Below are 24,037 nucleotides of genomic sequence, written 5' to 3' on the forward strand. Positions count from 1 at the left end.
TCACGCCTCCGCATATCTTTTTTTTTGTGCCTTGAATCCGTTACGTTACGTAGTAGTTTGAGCTATCTGGAGTTTGAGGAGAGTTGATATCTTTTTCCAACCATGGGAGACATCGAGGCTCCCAACTCGAATCGGCCGCGCCAGAATGTCCTTCTCTCTGTTCTCCCGAGCAAAGAGTTCGCCTCCTCAAGGAAAGGAATGCTGCTTATTGCTGAAGTGGTAAGAAATGACCAGAGGGATCACTTCTGTAACAAATGAAACTCTTACTCTGCCATTGCTTTCGCCAGATACGCACAAAACCCCAAAGCGCGCTACGTTTTGGATACTTTTATTTGCTGTTCTCAAAGCTTTATGGCCGCGTGTAGTAGGCTAATGTGTTGCTTTAATCCACGTTTGGAAACAACTTTAATTCACTGTTTTACTGTAATTTTAAATATGGGTCAGTCAGTTTCCGTCACAGGCTTTCTATTATTAAAGGGAGGAGCAGTGAGGGGTTAAAGCAACTATGAGGTAAACTTCTAGAACTTGGAATAAACATTTGTACTGGATTATAGACACACTGCATGAAGACCACTCTAACTATCTTGTCCATTGTACAGAGCCATCGGTGCTGTCAGTGATCAAGCTAAATAACCCTTCAAGCTTCAGTCTCTCAGTGTTGTGCCAATTTAAAATCAGCTATGTTAACGTTTATAGAGTATAGTGGTTACTTTTTATTCTCTGTTCAAGTAGGTTTCAACAAAGCAGGGAACTGACTGTGTGTGTGATGGTGTTAGTGGTGAGGGTGGGGAGATTACCAGCATCATGCATTTGTTACAGGAAGGGTCTCGCTGCACTAACTGTTGCATGAACCCTTAAACTAGTGTCATGTGAGCGAGCAGTCATCTCCCTCACAGTCACATCCCCCAAACATGTAGCCTGGAGCACAGTCCGCTGTGTGAATGCTGAGCTCAGCAGCCCCCTGCACACACACACACACACACACACACACACACACACGATACAGCCTCTTTACTACTCAACAATGTGACCGCTATCTTCACCCCTAGGCTAAAATTCTTCTGTATACTAAAAAACCAACTGGCCTCTACTGACTGCAGCAGAAGTGTGTGCTGCTATGTGCATGTGGTTGAGAGTGTACACCTGGTTTAAGCTTACATTGGTAAGACTCACTTTTGTGACTGCAGACAAAACCTCTTCTAAAATCAGAGAATATTAAAACATCTTTAAGAAAGAGGACATTAGGCTTCAAGAAAAAGAGATGAGGTGTTATTTGCAAATGACATAGCATTTGAAATGAATGTGGTTGTTAGGTTATAATTAAATTGATCAGAAAGCTGTGTCGGCACATCTGTGTTTTACCACCCCTGCTAATTTAATCTCTGGAGGAAATCCTGCTGTGTGTTTGTGGTAAGAGTGTGAGGTGGCACAGGACCTAATGTTTTATAATTTATGGTTTGTTTGGTTGAACTTTTATCTTTGACATAAAGGGGCAGTTTAAATAGACAATTCTGAAAAAACGTTTCATTTACTGATAGTAATATGTGGCCTTTCACATTTTGGTTTTAATCATGCATGTTTTGAGATCTGTTTTTTAATACAATGGAGGGGAATGGAATTTAATTTTAAAGCGCTCACATTGTTGAGAAATTACATTTTAAAAACTCAACAACAGTGTTTTATTACAGAAACAGTTTCCCTGTTACTCTGGAACATCCATAGAATGGAAAGAAAACTTCTCTATGTATGTGATGTATGTGATGTAGTATATCTTCTGGAAAATCAATTGACACATTTATAACCAGAATAGCTCAGAATATTTGGCTAATCCATTAAATTAAATGAAATACCTGACCATCACAAAGTAAAATAAAAATCCCAAACTGCCATATAACAGTCTTTGATCGAAGTTTGCAACTTTGTACAAATGATGTAATACAACCAGAGATATAAAAAGGATAGCTTCCACAGTAAAGCAGTATGGTGAAATCGCTGACAGTTGACACATCTCCGTTGTCTCACACTATGTTGTCATATCTCCCAACCCTAACTGGAACTACTTTTTACACATTGCTTTCTTGAGTGAACTGACCCTTTACACTAAAGTTTAAGTTTCCATGGCTGTTCATTGGTGTGGAGCAGTAGTAAATTGGGATTAGTTTGGTTTTAGCTTTATATTTTACTAGTTTAACCATGGCCTTTTAACCATCCCTGGTATTGTACTGTATTGTATGGTACTGTACTTTGCACAACCTCCTCGCTGTACAGTAGCTATAAGCTTTTTGTCCCAGAATATAGTATCATAGTTGCATTGTCTTTTGGATACAGTTTAAAGCTTACAGATATTGTTATATGAGCTCACAGTTAATGAAGTCCACTGTTAGATGTGAGTAAAGTGAACACAGCCCATAGCTTTTCCATTCTTGGGAGCATTAGTCAGACACAGATCCTGCTGAGCACGCATTATTGTACGCAGTGTGTCAGTGTACTGTGCATTTCTCATTAGGATTCTCAGTCGCAGCCAGCAACAGGCCCAATAAGGAATGTGAAATCACAGGGTGTAAACCTAATGTTGCTGGAAAAAGATTTTTTTGTAGCGTTTGAAATATTTTCAAAATGCAAACAAGCTGTTAATAAAGGTTGCATGGTGCGGTAAATGTGTGCAAAGTGTGCCTCCTGCCTAGGTGGTGTAAACTGATTGGACTGTCAGAATCCTTAGCTCAGGATGCAGCCTAATGTGTTTGTGGCCTCAGGATTTATGATGTTTTTGTGAGTTTAAAAGCACTCACAGCAAGTTTCACTACCTTCAAGACCTACTCAGTAGACTCATACCTTTTAAGGGCAATGCTTTGAAGACACGCTCTCTCCCATCTGACCCCACTTCATAGTACAGTTCATTAAAGTACAGTTCATTTTTTATGAAGGCCCCAGGGAAGTTGTGATGGACATTTTTCACTATTTTCACTATTTTCATTGACCAAACCATTAATTACAACATCAACAAAAATAGGATTGGAACTAAAAAATAATTGTTAGTTGCAGCCTTAATACAGTATCACTCACCAGACAGTTGCCTTTCTGATGTGAGATTTTTTAAGGCCGGATTATGTACAGTACAAGAAAATGTAGAGATGCCAGCTCATCTATTTTTATAGTGCATCATCGTCATCCCAACATCCCAGACCCTATTCTCCATAAACTACTGAGGAACTCAAAGAAAGGCTTCTAATTAACATGTAGAAATGGTATCGATCCCTGACAGGACTCTGCTCAGTAGCAGCATTTTTAAGTAATAGCAGCTGCAGTGGTTTGGGTTCAGTCAGGGGGAGTTCCTATCCTCAGGCCAGTGTAGGATGACTGACTGAGACAAAGACAAGATGGCCGGGCCTGTCCGAGATTACAGTGTCTGGACTTGCATTCGTTTGCACTGATATAATCTGTCCAGCACTTCTAATGGAGAGCGTCAAACACAGGGCAGGCTCAGTTACTTTCATTGTATCTACTTGTAGCAAACAAAGAGCACTTTTGAACGTCCTCTTTCATTATAAGTTTATGGTTTTGCTTGCACGTGCATGTTTGTCTGAGAGAGAACAAGAGAGATTCAGTGTAACAGTGTACAAGTCACTCCGAAAACACATTATCTTTCAACAGCTGTATCTCCTTACAGGAAGTGGGCCTGAAACTGCAATTCCCTCAGTCTTTCAGCTATGGGACAGTTTTACATTATCTCAGAGGAAGAAGATCAAAGAAGATTCATTTTATTTAGCCAGTTGTGTTTAAAATATAAATTTGCCTTTGGCTTGAAGCAGCTCACTTATTTAAATATGAATTCAAGACAGGAGTGACTTCTTCAAAAGCTCTTAATTATCTTTTATCCCAAAAAGAAACGTCAAGGTTTGAGTTAACCCTTTGGTCAAAGGGTTAACGCAACTCTCCATTGTTTTAAACCAGGGTTCACTAAAGTGGGGCCCACGGGCCACAGTTGGCCTACCATCAGGTATGATTTGGCCCTCCAGATATTTGTAGCAAAAAAATTAATTAATTAATTAAAAGACCCTAAAGATCGTTGCTTTTTGGACGACATCACTTCCCACCTGAATAACCTGAATTTAAAGCTGCTTGGCAAAGACAATTCAGTTAAATCAATTTTTCTTTTTTTTTCTTACTATACTTTATCATTTTTTACTTTTTACATACTATACTATGACTTTTAATGACTTTTTTGACCGACAAGCCAAACACTTTTTTTGACATACTGTACTGTGACTCTTTAGGACTTTTTAGGACTTAAAAAAACCCAAACATGACTTTTTTGACCGCTGAGCCACAGTCGCCGCTATACTGTAACTTTAAAACTTTAATTTAACATCTATACTGTGACAATTTTCAAATATTTACAATGCCTTTTTTTTTTAAAACAACACTATGGCTTAATAATTGCTCTTTTTAACATACTATACTATGAATATTTATAACTTTTTTCATACTATACTATGACTTTTAATGATAATTGTATGGCTCGAAAAAATGTATTACAAAGATTGTAATATGTAAAATGGTTTCTTAAATATGTAGTATTGCTTTTTATTTATTACGACAACATTTTGAGCATGCAGGCAGAGTGGCCCTTTGCATGAATGAGGTAAGAACAATTTAGAAAGGCAATACAATACAATAGGTTTTTGCTTTAGGCCTGTGACCCACCATAACGTCTTTGTTTCTGCCCCCCATACTGTACATAATGTTTTTCTCTCTCTAATCGTCTCTGTAGGCACTGTCCTTTGTGTCATTTGTGTGTTTCGCGGCATCCACAGCAGCAGCCTTCGTGACGGTTCCTCTGCTGGAGTTCCTAGCTGCTCTCTTCTTGTTGTTCGCTTACTCGACCAAATTCAATGAGAGGTTTAAAGGCTTCCTGTGGCCTCTTATGGTGAGAGCAATTTTCACGTAAAATGTAAAACTTTAAAGTCGATATGCTTGATTGTAAAACTTTTTTTAATGCTGAAAGAAGAAAAATAGCACAGTGATATGAAGTTTCTCTTAATCATAGTGTTTCTTGCTTTTCTCTCAAAGGATTTCATGAGATGTGTGTCTGCCTCCATTATCTTCTTCATCATCTCGATCATTTCCGTATCCAAATATGTGGACGGTTCCTCTAAGGCTGCTGGGGTAAAGTCGACTTTTGCGCTCATCTCAATATAGCCTACACCACCATTATTTATGTATTAAGAACACAAATAGCTAGCCTTTCTGGAATCATCTCAGTTTTTGTTTCAAATTTCTTTTTTTCACAGATATTTGGGTTCATTGCCACCATCGTTTTTGCTTTAGATTTTTACCTAATTTTCAATGAGCTGGCCGCTTTCCTAAAGCAAGGAGGAGGGGAGTCCAACGAGGAGCCATCAAGACAGCAAGGTTATGACCTTTTATGACATTTTTACATACTGTGACTTTTTATAAAATGTGTATGTCATACTACAGTATGTCTTTTATATTAGAATTTCTATGACATACTATACTATGACAATTTCATGACATTTTTTATAACAAACTATAGTATAACTTTTAATTACATTTTTATATTAATTTGTAAGACTTTTGTTCTGGCATAATGTACCATAACATGTTTTTTTATATCATACTATACATTACGTTTATGACGTATACTGTGATATTTTAATGATATTTTTTATGACTTACTATTCTATGACTTTTTTTAATGACTTTAATGGCTAACTAAACTGTGGCAAATTAAACTATGCTATGACATTTTCATGACATTTTATAACATAATATACAAAAAATTATTTAAATGCCTTTTTAACGACATTCTATACTATGACATTTTTATGACATGCTTTACTATGACGCATTTTATTACATTCTTATCACATACATATACTATAATGTTTTAATGATATACGATGACCTCTTTATGATTTTTTTGGGCATATTATACTGTTACATTTGCTATGATATTTTTTATTGCATGATATATTGAGTTGACTTTTTAATCGATTCGATACCTTGACATTTTTATGACATACTATACTATGACTTTTTAGTGATTTTATACTATCACTTACATCACTCTTGACTTTTTGACTCTTTTAATAACTTTCTTATGCTACTTACTTTGACATTTCCTGGCAAACTACAATATTACATCTTTTATGACATAATATAATATGATATGTTTAAAAACATTTGCATTTGACATACTGTGACTTTTTTAATGTATTCATTTTTACTTTTCTAATGTATTTGTTTTTATGAGTTTAATGAGTCTCTTTTATGACTTTTGTGGCAAACTATACCATGACATTATTTTATGACTTATTTTGGGCTTGTGTGACATTTACTTCAACGACTTTAATGACTTTTTAAGGGATATCTATAGTATGCCATCTTTATGAGATCCCTGACATATTATACTACGATTTTCTTTATGGCATATTATATTTTTTACATTTTTAACGACCTTTTTTTTTTAATCACATCTTATACTTTTTTATGGCTTATTTTTATGGCATACTATACATTTTTTGTCATATTATAATTTTTTTGTCATATTTTCAGTTAAATTTTAGTCAAATTTTTGCACGAAACACTAACCAAAGTTGTACTTATTAATGTAAGTTCTCCCCTGTCATGCTGATACCGGAGGTGTGTTTTTATTCATTTTTTTTAGATGAGATTTCAGACTCTGATTCGGACTGAGACCGCAGACCAACCCCACCAGGAGACCAGCTGAAAAGTTTGATCATACAAAATAAAACAAACTTTGCAGGAGAAATTTCCACTACGAAGCCAGCATCTGTAAAGATCTGCGAGTGTATAATTGTGTCTCAAGGTTACTTTGATACTGTGTGCAGCAATCACCACATAGTTACATTGCTTGTTGGTTAATTCTAATAATTATGTGCATTTATTTGAAGTTGGGGACTCTCCATATAGTCCCTTAGAGCCAAACATGTATAAAGAGGGCATTCGGACCCTCTTTACTTATCCTCTTTGAATTCTGTTGATCAAGACATTCAGGAAACAAGTCTAAGCTGATGTTGGTCTTTTTAAGTTACTAATTTACTGGTCATTGCAAGAAGTTTGTAAAATAATGCCAAACATGCTTTGCTCTTTTTGTGCCCAAACTCATATTCAGTGTCTTAGATCATTTGGAGAAAATATAAATACCAACCTTGTACCTTAAAGATCATAAAGCTGGGAAATGGTTGGGTCTCATGATATTGGGTTCTCAGAAGCTGTTTGTACGATCTGAATGTGGGAGCATATCTCTAAACCTAAAATAATGATCAATATTGACTTTTGGGCGCGTACTGCGACCCTATTTACAGACATATTAAAGTACAACACTAAATTAATGTCATTATTGAATACATGTTCTGGTGTGCCAATAATGAAGCATGTGAGTCACCATTTATACATTTTTAGTATTTCTATAAAAAAACACATGTACAGTATATAGAAGAACAGATTGGTTGCAGGTTGGCTGGTTACAACCTTTGTCCAATTGTCTAAACTCTATAAGAGTGCATTTTCTGTAGTTTGAGGATAATATTTACCTGTCTTCCTTTAAATTGGACTTTTGATTCAACAGAATTCCTGTGGCTTGCTTTATCACATGACAACCTTTTGTGGATCGTTAGTTTTTATGTGACCCAATGACCCATGTTTGAAAGTTGTCATGTGACAGAAATCTCTTCAACTAACCCAAAGTTTGATTGACTCTCTCCTCTTCCGTTTCAGTTTGTCTACTGTATGTGGTTCTTACAACCGATGTGTGTGTGTGTGTAAATAACAGTGCATTGAAGCCCTTTAATGCATTATTATATTGTTAAATGCTAGATATCCTATATGTGAATCTTTTTTGTTTTGAAAAGCATCTTTGAGTCTTCAGTTCTTCCAGCGCCACTACTGAAGAATTACACGCACTAGCCACAGCGACTGTTTATGTAATATACACTGCACTGCACGAGTGTTACAACAGCACTGTGATTTGAAGATGGATGAAACAGTGGCCTCTAACTTTCATGTGGAATTTCAACTGTTGAGAGGATTTGGCATATTAATGGTTAGACAAATACTTCCAAGGTTGCAATTATACATTGTTTGCCTTTCATGGGAGAGTGTGTTACTTCTGTGGCTCTTTTTTGTTTGAACGGTGAATCCAGGCAGAATCCTTGAGACTGAAGATACATGATTTTCACTGGACAGCAACAAAACTCAACCATACCCCTTTGCCGTGCAAATAAACAAATAAACAAAAAAAAGTTGAACACAGCAGCATTTTATAAAGGAGGTCCCTTGCTGAACTATTGTTGGTGAAATATAAAGATGTTTTTTTTTACTGTTTTGCTTTTTTTTAAAACAAGTTTGAATAAAAAAAGTGAGCTATTTTCAATAATGTCCAAATTACTTTATTTAAATTGTCACTATAAACTGAAGTGAAGCCTTTTGTAAATGTTTTGAACACAAAAATACAGCTTAGTACGGGTCCATGCTGTTCAAGACGTGGTGTTCTAATCAAAGCACACAGAATTAAAAGCAAAGAGAAGAGCATCTCGCCTCCAATTTCATCCAAACAGTCAGACTGAGCATGTTCACCGTTTATAGTGCGATCTGGAAACTAGTGAAAGTAATTTCTCCTCTTCTCTATAGAAATAGACCATTACACACTAGCAACAAGTTGTATATACAGGGCTGCAGCTTGATAGTTTTTGACTGATATGATGGTACATTGATATTATCAAATAGCATAATGCACTTGCATGATTGTGCTGCAAAGTGTAAATATTTTTACATCACTCAGACACAAATCCATCCATGAAAGAGAAAAGCAGAATAGATGTTGTCTATTCATAAAAGTAGTTTGGTCACCATACCAGGACAAACAGCAGTTGTACGCGGCACAAGTTACTAAAAACATGAGAAAAGCCTGATTTATCAAACTTTCTGTATAATGTGGAAACTTCTGAGGCTGTTTAAGAAGCCAAATGGTTTTTATTTTCATTTGAACCCACAGTCAAACACATTTCTGGTCCTTCTCTTGCACATGCGCACACACACGCACACAACACACTTATCTGGCTGTACTCTAACAGTCGTCTGAAATCACAAGGAATACATTTTAGATGACAACCAGGAGGTGGCGCCATAGAGTCAATTTAGACCCAGCACAAACTCTCCTCAGCCGGATTACATTTAGAGGTCTTATACAACAAAAAAAACACACAAAGTGTAACTGTAGTGTAAATTCAATGCGTTCAAACGATATCAGACACCAACAATTCTGTTTAAATTTCTTCCTTCTTAAAAAACAAATATGTGATTTTTCAAGATAAAGCATTTTTTCTGTTCGTAACATACACTAGGGGAACAGAAAAACAAATAAAATCTGTTTTGCGCTCGGCATGTAGGAGCTTTATAATAGCTGCAATGTGGAATGATAGTGATTTCATAATACATGAAGTGTGATAATATACTGGAGATATATGCACACATTTTAATAAAAGCTGTGACAATAATGCTAAAAGTACCGCATTTTCATCCGACCATCTCTACCTTCAATTATTTTCACTTAATGAAAGTATCAGTTACAGTCATTTTCATTCTTTATGATAGTCATGTCATGTCTAATAATTAGGAAAGCATTAATTAAGAAATACACCGTTCAGTTAGAGGCACCCTGTGATTTCGTTTCAAATCTTTTTTTAAGTTTTAAAGAGGGAGGGAGTGTGTCAATACCTGAGAAACAGTCTATTAGGGTCAACAGGTCACCTACTGATTTCAAAATGAATCTCACTGATGCACCGTCAACATTTCTCTTACCTGAAGCCGTGGATATGTGCAAAAGTAACAAGCTACCAATAACTTCATCACTCCTGGCTCACAGTGTTGCCCTAACACAGACCTTGAAATAACCATTTTAGGAATGCTAGTGTGAATATTTTGGGGATTAAATAGATGGAATAAGGTACTTTTATTTTGGTCTCATTATTGTGTCAAATCCAGTGGATGCATTTGTGTTGCAAAGAAGTAGCTCTTTTTCACTCATTTCAAAAAGTTTAACTTTTGTTGTGCTGCCTGTCTTTATTGCAGTTAAGAATGACCTTGTTCTGTTACTGAATAACTGCTGGAAGGAGAGATCTTACTAGCGGCTAAAGGTCACACGTTAAAAAGGCATTTGTAAAGTTAGTCAAGACGAAAGAGAAACAAACATCAGCATGTGTAATCTTTAGGTTAAAATATCTACAGCCTTGCTCACAGGTAGAAACCAAAGGCTGATGTCAGTATCTAAGAAAGGACAGTAAAGTTATGGTGCGTCTGTTGTGCTGCAGGTTAACTGTATGTTTCTGGTCCAGAGGTTTCCTGAACCCACGGTCACATTTATTACCACAGGCTTCACAGCCAGAGGCGGGAAATAAGCAAACTGTACAAAAGTTGACCTTCTTTAACTCGACTTCTTTCACAGTGAAACACAAAACTTTCTGAAAAGTCAACACCTAGTTAGTGCACAGTTGCACTTTTTTCCTTCTTCTTTCGTGGAAGTTATCCTTCATACTGACTTAGAAAGACATGTGGATGAAACAGAGAATACCTTCAACTCTGTCTGGAGCTCTTCACTTTAGAGTCTTTATGTGTCACTGAAAACAGGGTGCCTGAAAAACAAAGCCTCAGAGCTCAACTGTGACGTTGACATGAAGATTCATTCAGTGGCTGCGCAGGCAGAAAGCACAGCTGAGGTGTTGTCAGGAGAAGTCCCAAGCATGTGGTGATCTTGAGATGGCCATTCCACTCAAGACTTGAATGAAATACTTTCATTTAGTCCGATTGTCTGCCAGCTCTCACGCAAGCTCGGGTCTTGCCTCCATTTCTCCACGAGATGCTGTGCGCGCTCGCATGTACTCGCTGGTCTGAGCCGCCCCCTGACACCCATTGCCACGGCGCCACCTCCGCACCGCCAGGAAGGTGTTTATACCGTACACACCTGTCACCAGGAAGCCAAAGATCTGTGGAAACAGGAAGTAGAAGAACAATGTCTGAATTTGAATGGGAAATAAAAAGGACCAAACGTGTACAGACTGATAAGATTAGGCTTAAAAGCTTACATGTTTTCAATTGCATGGATAGATACACAGAAGAATGACTTTAATTATGCTTGCTAAAAACACACAAATGGTCTGGTGCTAAAGAAATGTGCATTCAGGTTTGCTTTTGGCAGCACATGCTATCTGCTCAGTAATCAGGCAGCATGTGACTCAGATCAGATAGCAACTGGAGCTACCAGGCAGCAGCAGCAGTCAGATAATTCAATGATCTGGTCAGAACAAAACACAACCAGGAACAGCTCCTGCATTGTGCTCTGCTCGGCCACACATATGAGATATCGAGTCGGGTACCTAAATGAGATCTTTGCTGAGCTCTTTTTAATGCCTCAGTATATTTATAAGTAAGAATTCTTAATGATATGCCTTGATAGGAAACTTGATGATTGATAAGGAGGTTTGTAAAGATGTCTGCCATGTTTTGTATCTGTATATCTTATATAAAAAGGATGGTTCTGACTACTCACCACTGCTGCTATTTCAGCTCCAGTGTTATGGTTGATGCAGGCCAACACAAGAGACGACAAGAAGAAAAAGAAGGTGCTGGCAGCCGTGTTAACCAGATCCTACCGGGACACACAAACAAACATTACATGAGAAACCAGATGTTCATCAATACTATTTTTATGCTGCTGATGCAGAGTAATTAAAAAATGATTTGTCATTTATCATGTTGTCAGTGGTGAAGCATGAAATTAAATGTCTGCATACATTTATACAGTGAAGGCAATGTTTGAGTTTCAGTTGTGGAATATATACATGTTGTTTAAAAAAACAATAATAAATCAGGAACTAGCTGATCAAAAGATTTAAAAAGAGAGCATGTGATACCAGTTTTCGGTACTTTTTTCATCTGGAAACATTTTGGTGAAAACCAAAAATGTATTACAGTTCAATCCCCAGCCCCACATGAAGTATATGTCATATTTAAATTCAAAAAAGTCATCAATGACATACACAAAATATCTATTCACACAGGAGGCTTAACATAACACTTTAATTCAATGCAACTAAAGCGCTCAAACAATGTTATCAGTTAACAGTGGCCTCCTGTTTTTTACATTTTAATATTTTTTCCTCACAGCAGGAGATCTTTGTTTTTCTTACCCCAAAGCACATCAATGAAAGTGTTTATGAAATCTGAAATGTATTCCAAAAAGAATGCTGCACGTAAAGCTGCATCAATGCTAATATCAAAGCTACAGATAAATGAATCCCTTTTAGAGTCCACACACATTTGAGGCATTTTTGACACAATTCAAACCTGCATTTGTCTCAGCAACAAGGCTGATGCCACATCTAGGTAGGACATCCTGCTAAACTCAACTGTAAAACTGCAGGAGGGCAAAGAAACCAACAGCACACACTTAAAAGCCACCTAGCACCTCATATTACACACAAACACACATAACTCACTCCATCCCCCACCCTTTTTTACACATAAGGGGAATGAAAGAGATTCTACCCTTTGATGTTTCACTCTCTTGTTCTCAGCAGTGCAGGCAGTTAGGGGAGGGTTAATAACGAGGTGCTCAGCACGGCCCTCGTGATCACATGCGTGATAGTGATCATGGCGTGGTCACTCATATGACACACAACGCTCATACAACAGCGGTCTTGCAAAGACTGAAACAGACACAACAGACAACTCAGCAGGACAGAACAACTGCAACTGATCGTGCAATTTAATCAGTATGGAACCGTAACACCTCATGCTAACTGGCACAGTCAATGTACAACAAAATCATAACCCCACCCATCACACACAGACACACAATAAACATCCCCAAAGACACACTCCGATGCACACTACAAACATTGCTCACAATACAAACACACGCTCCCATCTATCTCGCCCAACTGGTTAGACAGGAAATACTGTTTAACATTCCAGTGTCCTGTTCTCAGGAGTAGAAAGGCTTTTCTGCAGCTTTCAGATCCCATTTTCTCTCACGATCCAGTCAGCTCAGTCCCTGAAGTTGACCCTGAGCCTCTCTGCTTCACTCAGTTCATAAATTCCACATCTGAACCAGGCCGGCACTCTGTAAAACTTTAAATAACACAAGCACAGACTGGACCAAACCACTGGCTCTGTGGCTCATTATCGGCTGGTATCGTGGTTTTACAGTATTCTCTCTATCTGCTGAGATTCAGAACGTTGAACCAAAGTAGTATGCTTTGAAAAATAAAACATAAATTAACTGAGTTTAAGTTGAACCCAGGTCAAGTCCAACTGAGCTACTCCCACCCCTAAAAATGGAATATTTTGCCCCGTCGAGAAATCGAACCGTGGTCATCAGAGTGACATGCGGAGATACTGTCTGCTATACTAACGGGGAGAGATCTAGTACTTACAGCAAGCAGTTGGACAATCCAGTTGAAACCTCTGTCAACCTTGACCAACTATGTATACATTCCCTAAAAAGCACAAGGCCCCATGACTTTATCCGCTACAAGTAACAAGACAGCATCCACAACACAGCAGTAAAAAATATACAAAAAAAACTAAACTATATGATATTTTTACCCCATTTGTATCAACAATGTGGTCTTTTTAATAGTAAACTCCAACAAGTTCTCTTACAGAAGAAATCAGGATCAGGACTGTCATCAGAAGTCAGTAATAATTTAGTTTTTTGCCTGTATATCGGGTTTTTGCATAAAAATAAAAAAAAAGGTGCTTGTTAAGGGATGCATTGTACCACATGTTGCTCCATGCAACTGTATGTGGTTCTATGTTTTTGTTGTGCCCTCAGGATAGAAGCCAGAAATATTTTTTGGACTGCAACTATGGAAACCCTAGAGGACGCAGCAGAAGACTAATTATGAAATCTATTCTCTTGACAGTCGAATCTAGTCCCACAGAGTCGGAAAGCTTCATGCAAAAATACGTCTCTCCGGCTTTCACATCTACGCCTGACTCTTGTTGAAAGACAAATAAAGATAGTAGGGAAGTATTTCATGCCTTTTGTCTGCTTGGGTGGCAAACTTCAGCTGTCAAAACCAAGAAAGCTTTTATTGGATTCCGCTTGTAGGTAAAGTAAATACAACACGAGCAGAGTGGTCTATGGTCTGAACTGATGATAGATTAATGACTACGGCTAATAATAACCACAAACCTCAGCTGTGTGTGCAGATTCAGCAGAGAGATGGAGATCATTACTGGCAGAATAACACAGGGCCATCCAAGAAAGGACACACACACACACACACACACACACACACACACACACACACACACACACACACACACACACACACACACACACACACACACACACACACACACACACACACACACACACACACACACACACACACACACACACACACACACACACACACACACACACACGGTAAATGATGTTGAGACCAAACAGGTATCTTTACCTGCGATATTATCCAGTACAGGTTTCGACAAAAGGTATGTACATTTAATACAAATACATTATTTGAACAATGAAAACAAACATAAATCTGTTTAGAAATCACAAAAAATAAGGGATCAAATAAACTCTGATCTTAGATTCTGACTTCAGTATAACAAGTTATCCAAATAACTGTCATCTCTACAATGTGAACGGGAATTGCAGATTTGCCAAAATGTCAGTTTCAAATACTAATCATGTTTTTTAAGCACGTGGTTAAAATATAGTTTTTTTGTATATTTTGTTGGCAGTTAAACTTATGACACTTGAATATACATATGAAAACTAAATATGGAAGCAGAAAACAATTTAACACAGAACATGAAGCAATCTTGACGACATTTATAAACTTCAACTAATACAGATATTTCTGGAACACGAACAGAAGCAGACAGCAGCTTAGCGTTACGCTCCTGGTGTGTAAGGATGTGTGACAGGCCCAGTCATTCCTTCCCAACTCATTCATGCATTAACGGCGATGAGATACCGTCTGTCCCCAGAACAAAACAAAACAAAATGTATCGGCCACACTGGCAGAGTTTTCAAACCGATGCTCTCCTTTTGATCGGAGAACAACAACACTATCCCTCTCTCCCTGTCCCTGTCCCTCCCCTTCAGGCTGTGAATGTTCTTCCCCGTGTGTGTCCTTAGGGTCGCCCCATTTCTGTCCCACAACCCCTCAGCGTGGCCGACAGTTATTTGGAAAACAATGCACTGAGTAGTCTGCCCGTACGTCTCTAGCCGGTTGTGCGAGGCAAGCTCATTCGCGTGAACTAAACGCTGAAGTTCAACTTAAAAACTAAAAGTCACCAAGTGGCTTTACAACAATATCCCTGGACTGCGCTCATTTCCTTGTTGAAGGGGAGGGAGAGGCGGTCAGGACCTGTGTTTCCCCCCTCTGTGCTGCCAAAGTCATCACAGAGGGTGAATTGGAGGAGATGGGATCACGTAGCACATAATTGTACGATCAAAACCCTCCCCCGAACCGCATTATAAAACAGCTCACTTCACAGGGGAGGAACGGCAGCGTCAGTCCAGGGTTTAGAGTTTGGAAACGGGGGAAGGCAGCAGAGGGGTGAACATTTGGTTAACACTGAAAAGCTTTCTAACGGTGGAATTCTCAGAGGCCTTATGTGACTGGAGCAGCTTTGAACTTGATAGACATAAACAGCGTGGGGTGCAACCTACAACTGTGGAGTGGAACTGAGCATCATTTGCTTGTTAATTACAACAGCTTGGAGTCGGGGCACAGACTGTGAAATCAAACTGCAAGTCCGTCTTTGCCACAGTTCATCCACCAAAAGTGAACAGGGTTTTTGTGTTGTAACACAGAATTTGTTGTCGTCCAAACATATGTAATTATATATTTTTTAAAAAGCCCACAACTACTGCGGCCTGTGCACACAAATAATACATGTTGACAATTGCACATTTCTTGGCGATTAAACGCCTGAATGGAAAAATAATTAAGATAATAAAGAGAGAGCTGACATGAGAAATGCCAGTGAGCCTCCGGAGAAAATGAACAGAACGTCTAAGAACAAGTATCATTACACATGATCTTCAACACAATAGAAAAACGGTAGGATTTTAGATTATAAGGACTGCCTCTCCGAGACTGTAAAAAGGTTTAATTTGGTGTCATTCCACCAAAAGTAGAAGCCAAAGGCACCCCCTCCCTTCATGTATGAGGTGGAATACTGAACCAAGGATGCCATAAAGCAATCTGATATGGTTGGATTTGGACATCTGGCTTAACATCCACTGCTTTACTACAGTATGTACACTGTGTGGCTTCTCCCCCCCCACTCCTCTCTGTAAAGGATACTTGGCAGCAGCTCAGAACACAAGCGTGTGTACGTAGGCAAATACTGACAGGCTACCAGTATCTGCTGGAGAACACCCACCAGCTCATTTGCCTACAGCTGACAATGCTTGTCCTGGTCGTAACACTGAAGCCGTTTGCACTTCCAACCCGCTCCATCATCACTAAAGTTTCACAGTTTTGCTGGTAGAATGAGCTTGTGTTAAGCCTGATAATAAATAAATACAAGGGTATGAAACTATCACTTTTTTTATGGCATCCTACGGATGACACATTAGGTCCGCCTGTACCTACCGTGAGGCTCCAGTTGACGTGGGGCACCTTGGTGTGTAGGTTGAGGCTGAAGATGAGGAGGAGGACTCCTGTCACAACGACAGCACTGCAGCTAACAAACTCAAAGAAGTACACTCCTCCACAGGGAGAACACATCATGATAGTCTCTATGCAGATGAATCCGATGAGTGATAGGACCTAAAGTGAGGAACAGGAGAAGGACATGTTGAGGAGACTGTTCATGTTAAATGTCTCACCCTCCAAATAAGTGTGACATCAGTCAAACCCATAAACCCTGACACAATTACACCACACGTTGGATTTGTACGGCTGGAATTTGCCCTGTCATGCACATTTTCAGAGTTATATTTTGTTCGATAGGTATCAAATGATAAATGATAAATAAATGATTCCTGGTTGTACTGCTCTTAAGGATAAAGGGGTACTGTAGCCATTTCTGTAACTTTAAGTGAGTGTCTTTCCAGATGATGGAGGGATCGTCCTATGAATAGACCAGAGGTCGTGAGCCCATCTCTAATGTCTCACTCCTGGCAGCCCGAGAAGAGGCGTCCCTCCAGCCAACATCCATCAACAAACCACAGTATGGGAAGAATTCTGCTATTGAGGTGCTCCTCTTGCCATCTAGCCTCCGACGAAACCACACGCAGATTACCGATTGGCTCAGAGACATAACAGAACCAGGAGAATGCCACTGCAACATATTACCGACCTGAAGCAGCCAAATTTAAACTAGTTTAGACCAGATCTGCTTGGTCTACCAGAGAGGGGCAGGTTCTACATTTTGTATTAAACGTTGATAATATTGTGTAATGATGGGTATGAGTTGAGGGATGATGGGAGGTTAGACTGTAAGAAAATAGTCCACGGCGACATTTTGAGCTTTTGCAATTGGCACAATATTTGCTACATTTCTTTTACTCTTTGTATCAAACTCATTTTGTGCCCAAAAGAGCAGTTTCATGTCAACTATGGCAGGCCTGGAGTCTCGTCTGTGTTTAGCTCCCCTCCATTCACTGAAGGTACAGGACGGAGTTGACTGAAGTGCGGCTTCATAAGCTGCTTATTCTCCATCAGCAAGACACTGCAGGTTGCTTTGATCACTTGATACCAAGCTGCGGGGTAATGATGCCGGCTCTGATGAAACGGATTTTTAAAAATAAAGACCATAAAGTCATTAGCATGTGGATTGTACAGGGGTGGGTCTGTGGTTCGCTGTAGTTGCAAAAATGAATTGGGGGTTGTTTATATTTTCACTTATTAGTTTGTATAAATAAGAATATCGATAGAAGACATTATTTCATAAATATGAATAGCATTATTTATTTCATAAAGCCCCATCTCAAGAGAATGTTTACAAATGTTTTGCCACTAAAACAAATGACGTGACAATAATAGATATGGTCTCCATGCAAAGCTCCGTTCTGAACATCTATTGATATGAAGATGGAATGAGAGATAAAATAGGCCTTATTTATAGAAGATGTAAGAAGGGCAATGACTCGTAAATTCTGTCACAATGGAGACTGGTCTGGTCACAAATCTCAAAGTTCATCATTGAGAAGTGACAAACTTCAGGGGAATGGTTATTTGCAAACTTATATTTCTCCTGTTTTTGTGTGCCACTCTGGGACTTCCGTTATCTTTGGAACAACGTTTTTGGAAGTAATTGAATTTAACCAATTATACAGCAAAGCCTTTTCTGGAGATAAGACAGTTGTCCCGTTTCTTTTGCAGAAAAGTCTTTAGGACTCTCAGAAGCACTTGAATCTAGATCTTTGAAACTTGTTTATTAAGGCGCTAATCTGACTCCGAAGTGTCCATCAAGCTTCAAAGTGAAATACTTCTTAAAACCTTAACACTGGGAATGTTTGTGAAACCCAATATGGATTTTCTTCCGATCTTAAATCCACCACAACAACTAGTTGCATTGCTTGACACTGTTGAACAAATACATTTAAGAACAAACTCAAACAGTCTCATTAGCAGACGACCCCTCCTCCTGTCTCCTAGCTCTCAGCAGCTCAACATTCAAGCCTGTTTATCCAGATTAATGAGCAGAGTCTACCGTTTGTGACAGACTCTTGGTCCAATGTTCCAAGTCTCTGGCTTAGACATCGCCTCACAGGAAACACCTAAAGATCCTAGAGAGCAAAGCATGTACAGAACATGTCCAGCTTTCACATTACCAGTAACACGCTAAAGCAAAGACAAGAGAAAGCCCATCTGCTGTCCGGCCAGCGTTATGACAAAAGTTTCATTTTGTGCAGCTGCTGAAGCCATATTAGAGCATGCAGTTGGATAGCAGTCCGTCTGTGACTGTAACACAACCAAAAAGGTTACACCCAAATGGGAGTGGAGGGCTACATGGGCCGAGGGGTGAGGTCATATCTCTTGAAGAAAGCATATTGCTTTTCCCAGGTCCATTTGTAGCAGGTGGTAGGCAGCCAAAGGAGATCACAAAGCACTACTGGATAATCTTGTAAGTAACCTTCACCCCTACACAACCTGTTCATCAACTCTCTTTCTCTTCTCTCTCCCTCATGCACACAAATCCTTATCTTTGGGATTATGCACATTATTAGTTGCCTTTAAAAAGGCCTCTAGAACTCAGATCCCCTTCTTACACACCATCTGTTCTGGGCAGAAAATGCATGAAGGAGCAAATAGGCCTCGCTGGAAAGACTATGCAACATTATATGCTGCACCCCAAGTGCTGTGGGACCTCGTGCACAAAAATAAATTACCCCAAGTTGTCGAATATGCTTCAGCAGCCGCCCACAATTGTGTATGTGATGGAAAAAGTAGCCTGAATGCAGGTTATATTTCACCCCAGGGAATAAGGTAAGTGTGCGTTGCCGTGCGTACAGGCAACAGCATGCACGTCTCCCCACATGCATGCACAATGTCCTTGTTGTCTTTATGTCTCCCATCAAGCCCCGAGTAAGTAATGTTTCGACCAGAAGAGAATTTAGCATATGCAGTCTCTCTCAGAGCAGGAAGTGCTCGCTGACATTTGGGAGCATCTGGTAACTTCATTACAAAACATCGTAGCAAAATATGTAATTATCACTTGTTAGAATAGTCAAACGTGGGTTCACATACCATCATGAGTGAACTGCTAATCATCATGAAGACATGAGGCTTGTTTGGAAACAAAGAGGGTTTCATTGGTGTTCTGTCGGGTCCGACAAGGTATCAGATTCCTGTCATACGCTGAATATCAGTTGGTCTTTGTTGACCCAGTCACAGTAGAGGGACAAAGATGGACACACCTCGCTCAGGTTACATCCTACAGGGGGCTGTTTCTGATCTGTACGGATCAGCAGCCTGCGTACAAGTACAATGGCTCTATAAAATCCTGTGCAAATGCATTTTAGTGCTCTGGTATGAAAAACAAACAAACAGCTACGCTCTATTAGCACCTTAGTCTGTGCATTGGGAAACAGAGAGCTTCTCAGTAAACAAGGGTCAGTAAAGGTTTCCTTGGCAAAGTCATGAGGAAGTATGGACATTTCCAGAGGGGCTGTGTGAGGTATTGAGGGCACACTAACTCACAAAAGCATTACATTCAACCTGTATTTCATACAGCAAGACTCCATGTGTGCAAAAAATGACGAGGACCTTTTAAGAAGTGTGTGGTACAATGCAGCATGTAGGAGTACTGTACCAGTCAATTTTGCATGGATGCTCACCATTACTCCACAACCACTTATTTCTGTGCAAAGACGATCTATTAACAACACATGACTACCGCCCCTTTCAGCCACGGAGCAACTTTCCTTTAACACAGTGATGTGAATAACAGGCACAAAACCTCCTCCGCAGTGTTTCCAGATCAAGCGGAAACTGTCCTGCATGAGGTCCTTGTACAGTCAGCTTTGTATCGTCATCAATCAGTTCTAAAAGATCACCACACAGCCTCAGCCGGGACGGAGCTAAACAGTTAAGAGGACAGAACAATAAAAACGCAAGCCAGTGAAGCTATTAGCGTTTGGCAGCAAGCCTTGTAGGCCTCCTCTTAGGTACAGAGTGTAAACTTGGATGACTTTCAATGGTCCCGTCCTTGGCGGTGAAGGAGATTTGACTAGCTCAAACTGGAAAGTCAGCATCAGCGCTGAACAAACCATTCAAGTACAAACAGAAGGAAGTAAGATAATGCTTTTAAAAAATGCATTTACCTTAGCTGTGCCATAGCTGTTATATTTGACTGCATATACATGAAACATCTTTAGGGTCTTGCAGGAACACAGAGAGATGGGCGTGCACTTGTTTTGTTCATCATTGTTTTAAAAGGTACATTAGCAGAGTTGCAATATCTGCATGGCATTCTATCTTTCTGTGCTACGTTGTGCTGTTTTGGTAGCAGCATCTACATTCTAGTTGTATCAGGGGGCGTTGGTGGTAAATGTTGTGAACAAAGGCTGGTTTTGAACCTTGATACCTTTTAGCCGTTGACCGAAATGCACAGAAACTCGCATCAAATGTCTCGTCAGTTTGTAATCTCGTTAGTGTCTCAATCAAATCATGTTACCAATTTTAGTCAGACAAAGCTTTGGGGATGTGGAAGAAATACTAAAAAAAGTCTGTTCTGTCATTCAGCAGACAAGCCAAAGACAATATGATGTTGTTTGAGGAAGACTGTGAATATGAATCTTCTTCTTAGTAACTGGGTGCTCCAAACTTCTCCCACACTGATGACAGATGGCTTCCTTCTCACGTACTCAGAAGTAAACATCACAGTTGTCTGCAACTGCACAGGCTGACTGTGCACGTCTGTTAGAAAAGTGGGACACTCAGACAGCCACAAGCTTTTTAAACTTAAGTTTGAAAAGTGAAGCAGAGAAGCCAGAACTCTGCAGTTTTTGGGACTTTTAGTTTGCTTGTGCTATCCACAAACATTGTTAGAGGTAATTGCTAGCTTCCTCAACTCCATGGTTTTTCCTGTTGTGGACAGACTACATCATGTGAATGAGTGTGCAGGCCTGTGTGTTTTGGCACCAGAAGAGAAGAAATGGCTCTGGCTCGATAGATATTTCCTCCTCTGGTGAATTGCCAGAGCTTTAGGAGCCCTCTTCTTGCTTTGTTGGTGCCTCTGTCTCAGTTCAGACATCTGGTTAAAACGGATTGATTTGAAAAAACAGTGAATATGTGTTTATTCCCCCCCCCTACAGTAACTACTACATCCTGACAAATAAATGGTGCTAACATTTATTCATATTTAAGGATACACAGTCTATCACTGGGTGCATTTTTGAGTGGCCCCACAGGTCTTTGGGAACAGCAGGGGAACAGCAGAGGGCGGGCACACATCTGAAAGGTAATTGTCTATCTACATGTAAACATGCCAGGTTCCTACCGAAATACTACACACTCAAATAATGATACAAATGTACTATTGGGGATAACCACTTAAATACTGTACCATTGTATTGGAGCCAATGTGCATCCTTCAAAATAAGAGTCATTCAAGTTTGACCAGCTGAGCTAAATTCTCTAAATTGACAGTTGGGATCCTAGCAACCTTCACGTGCCACGGGGTGGTAGGCATACTGTTAGCATGAACCCTTACTAACCACTCTAGGGGGTGTGGAGCAGAGTAAACCAGGACCTGTAGAGCCACATCGGTTTGAATTAACATGTTGGGCATTAAAACCACACAGTTGACTTCTATCTAACATATGAAGAGTATTGCTTTAAAGGAGAAAAGCACTTTCCCTGCAGAGCCATGTTGTCCATATGTTGGTGGATGTGATCCACTAACGGTGCGTCACAGTTAGTTTTACTGACTTGTATGTGCAGGCTAGCTGTAGCTACATCTATGGACATTCCAGTGATGTGCTCAAACTTACCACTTCAACCATCTTTAAAATCCCAAAGTACGACTTTAGGTACTCCATGTCGCACCGTATCCCCCCCAAAACGTTCCTCGAATGGACGGGCTCGGTGGTGGGTTGATACGGACTGCTGGCCCCGGAGATCATAGAAGTGTTGGAGGCCTCGCCGTCAAAGCCCTCTGCCTCCTCGGTGGTCCTCATGATGACTGTCGGGAGAAGCTGGACTCTCAACTGGCAACGTTACGACACACAAGCCCACGCTGACAAACCGCCTGGATCCACCTCACGAGCGCAGGTTGTGTTTCAAAAAAGCACACTTTGTTCCATGCAGGCTGGAAGTGGATGGAGAAAAGAAACCAGGCAGTCCACTCTTCATGGCCACCCGACGGGGGAAACAGCCGCGACGGGTGCGCTTTCAATATTGCGCGCTGCAAAACCAGGCTGGGGTCCGTTTTATGTAACCCTGCGCTGTTTCCTCCTGGTTGCAATGTTGCGTCTCTCTCTCTAAAGAGCCGCACTTCTAACTATGTTAGCGGGCCACTTGTACGAATCCTAGTGTCACTTCAGCGTGGACGATTCTGGTTAGTTCAGCAGCACCGAAACAATGCTTACCGGGCTGTGTGACTCCTCTCTGCGGCCGAAAAAACATCCACCCATTGTGGCCCAGAAGAATCGAGAGGAGCGTACTGGTTCCTATTGTAAACTTAGGCTAGTCTCTCTACGGCAGCCCACAGTGAGGCTTGTGCCCGTGCGCCGCTCGACTCGCTATGGATGCGAGGAAAGCTTGTCTCCGCCCCTCTGAAAACGGCACATTCTTGTGTCGGCTCTGCGCCCGTTTTAAGTGTTCCCAAACAGCCTGCAAAACGAATCCAGCCCGAACCACACCAACAGGACCGGGCTCTGCTGCATTGTTTCTCGGACTGGTCCTTCCTCACCGTCGGTGTGCCATCTGCAGTCCTGCTCGTTACCTCCAGCCAGGCCTGATGAAAGTACTTATATTTTCCACAGGATTACAGTGTGGATGCAGAATGGACTTTATACCGCAGCTACTTTATCCTCCGGGGTAGCATTTGACTGAACTGATCCTAAATGTTTGGGCTGTATTATCTTGAAAAGCTTATGTGTCTAAAACAAAAGCTTACATATTAAAATATAAGAACAGATAAATATGACTGCTTTTCTACAGCTATTTTCTCAAAATTGATCGATGCAGGTGTGACAACAAAACATTCTTGATCTTTTTTTTAAATCAGATGTCAGATCAAGTAAACTTTCAGAATTCAGGGATAGGCCTAACTTTCTTGAAATTGAATGAACTGCGACTCCGTGTACTTTACTGCCCTCTTGTGGTAGTTTGGGTTATTATAATCTTGCCTAGGTGATTGCAGAGGTCTAAGGATGCTGCACAAGTCTCCGATATGTGACTAACTCCCATTATCCTCATCTAAAGTGGTGCAGTCACTACAGTCATTTCAGTTCAGGAGAGTTCAGTTCTTTAAGTGGCCCTGCTGTGTAACTACAAACAATAAAGAAGAT

General features: G+C 40.0%; 2 protein-coding genes across 2 annotated transcripts; one reads left to right on the forward strand and one right to left on the reverse strand.

The window, feature by feature from the left end:
• Positions 1–102: 102 nt before the first annotated feature.
• Positions 103–8,322, forward strand: LOC306699664 (CKLF-like MARVEL transmembrane domain-containing protein 3; the record flags this gene model as incomplete). The annotated part of the gene is made up of 5 exons (XM_079164361.1): positions 103–219; positions 4,772–4,927; positions 5,071–5,166; positions 5,292–5,412; positions 6,689–8,322. The coding sequence occupies 5 exons, from the start codon at positions 103–105 to the stop codon at positions 6,715–6,717; spliced, it is 519 nt and encodes a 172-aa protein (XP_079020487.1). The 3' UTR covers positions 6,718–8,322.
• A 188-nt stretch (positions 8,323–8,510) lies between these two features.
• Positions 8,511–23,296, reverse strand: cmtm4 (CKLF-like MARVEL transmembrane domain containing 4). The gene is made up of 4 exons (XM_079163398.1): positions 22,517–23,296; positions 16,668–16,844; positions 11,588–11,686; positions 8,511–11,024 (listed from the first exon to the last, which is right to left on the reverse strand). The coding sequence occupies exons 1-4, from the start codon at positions 22,700–22,702 to the stop codon at positions 10,860–10,862; spliced, it is 627 nt and encodes a 208-aa protein (XP_079019524.1). The 5' UTR covers positions 22,703–23,296; the 3' UTR covers positions 8,511–10,859.
• Positions 23,297–24,037: the final 741 nt, after the last annotated feature.

This window comes from Pholis gunnellus (genome assembly GCF_910591455.1).
Source record: "Pholis gunnellus genome assembly, chromosome: 1".
Taxonomy (NCBI): domain Eukaryota; kingdom Metazoa; phylum Chordata; class Actinopteri; order Perciformes; family Pholidae; genus Pholis; species Pholis gunnellus.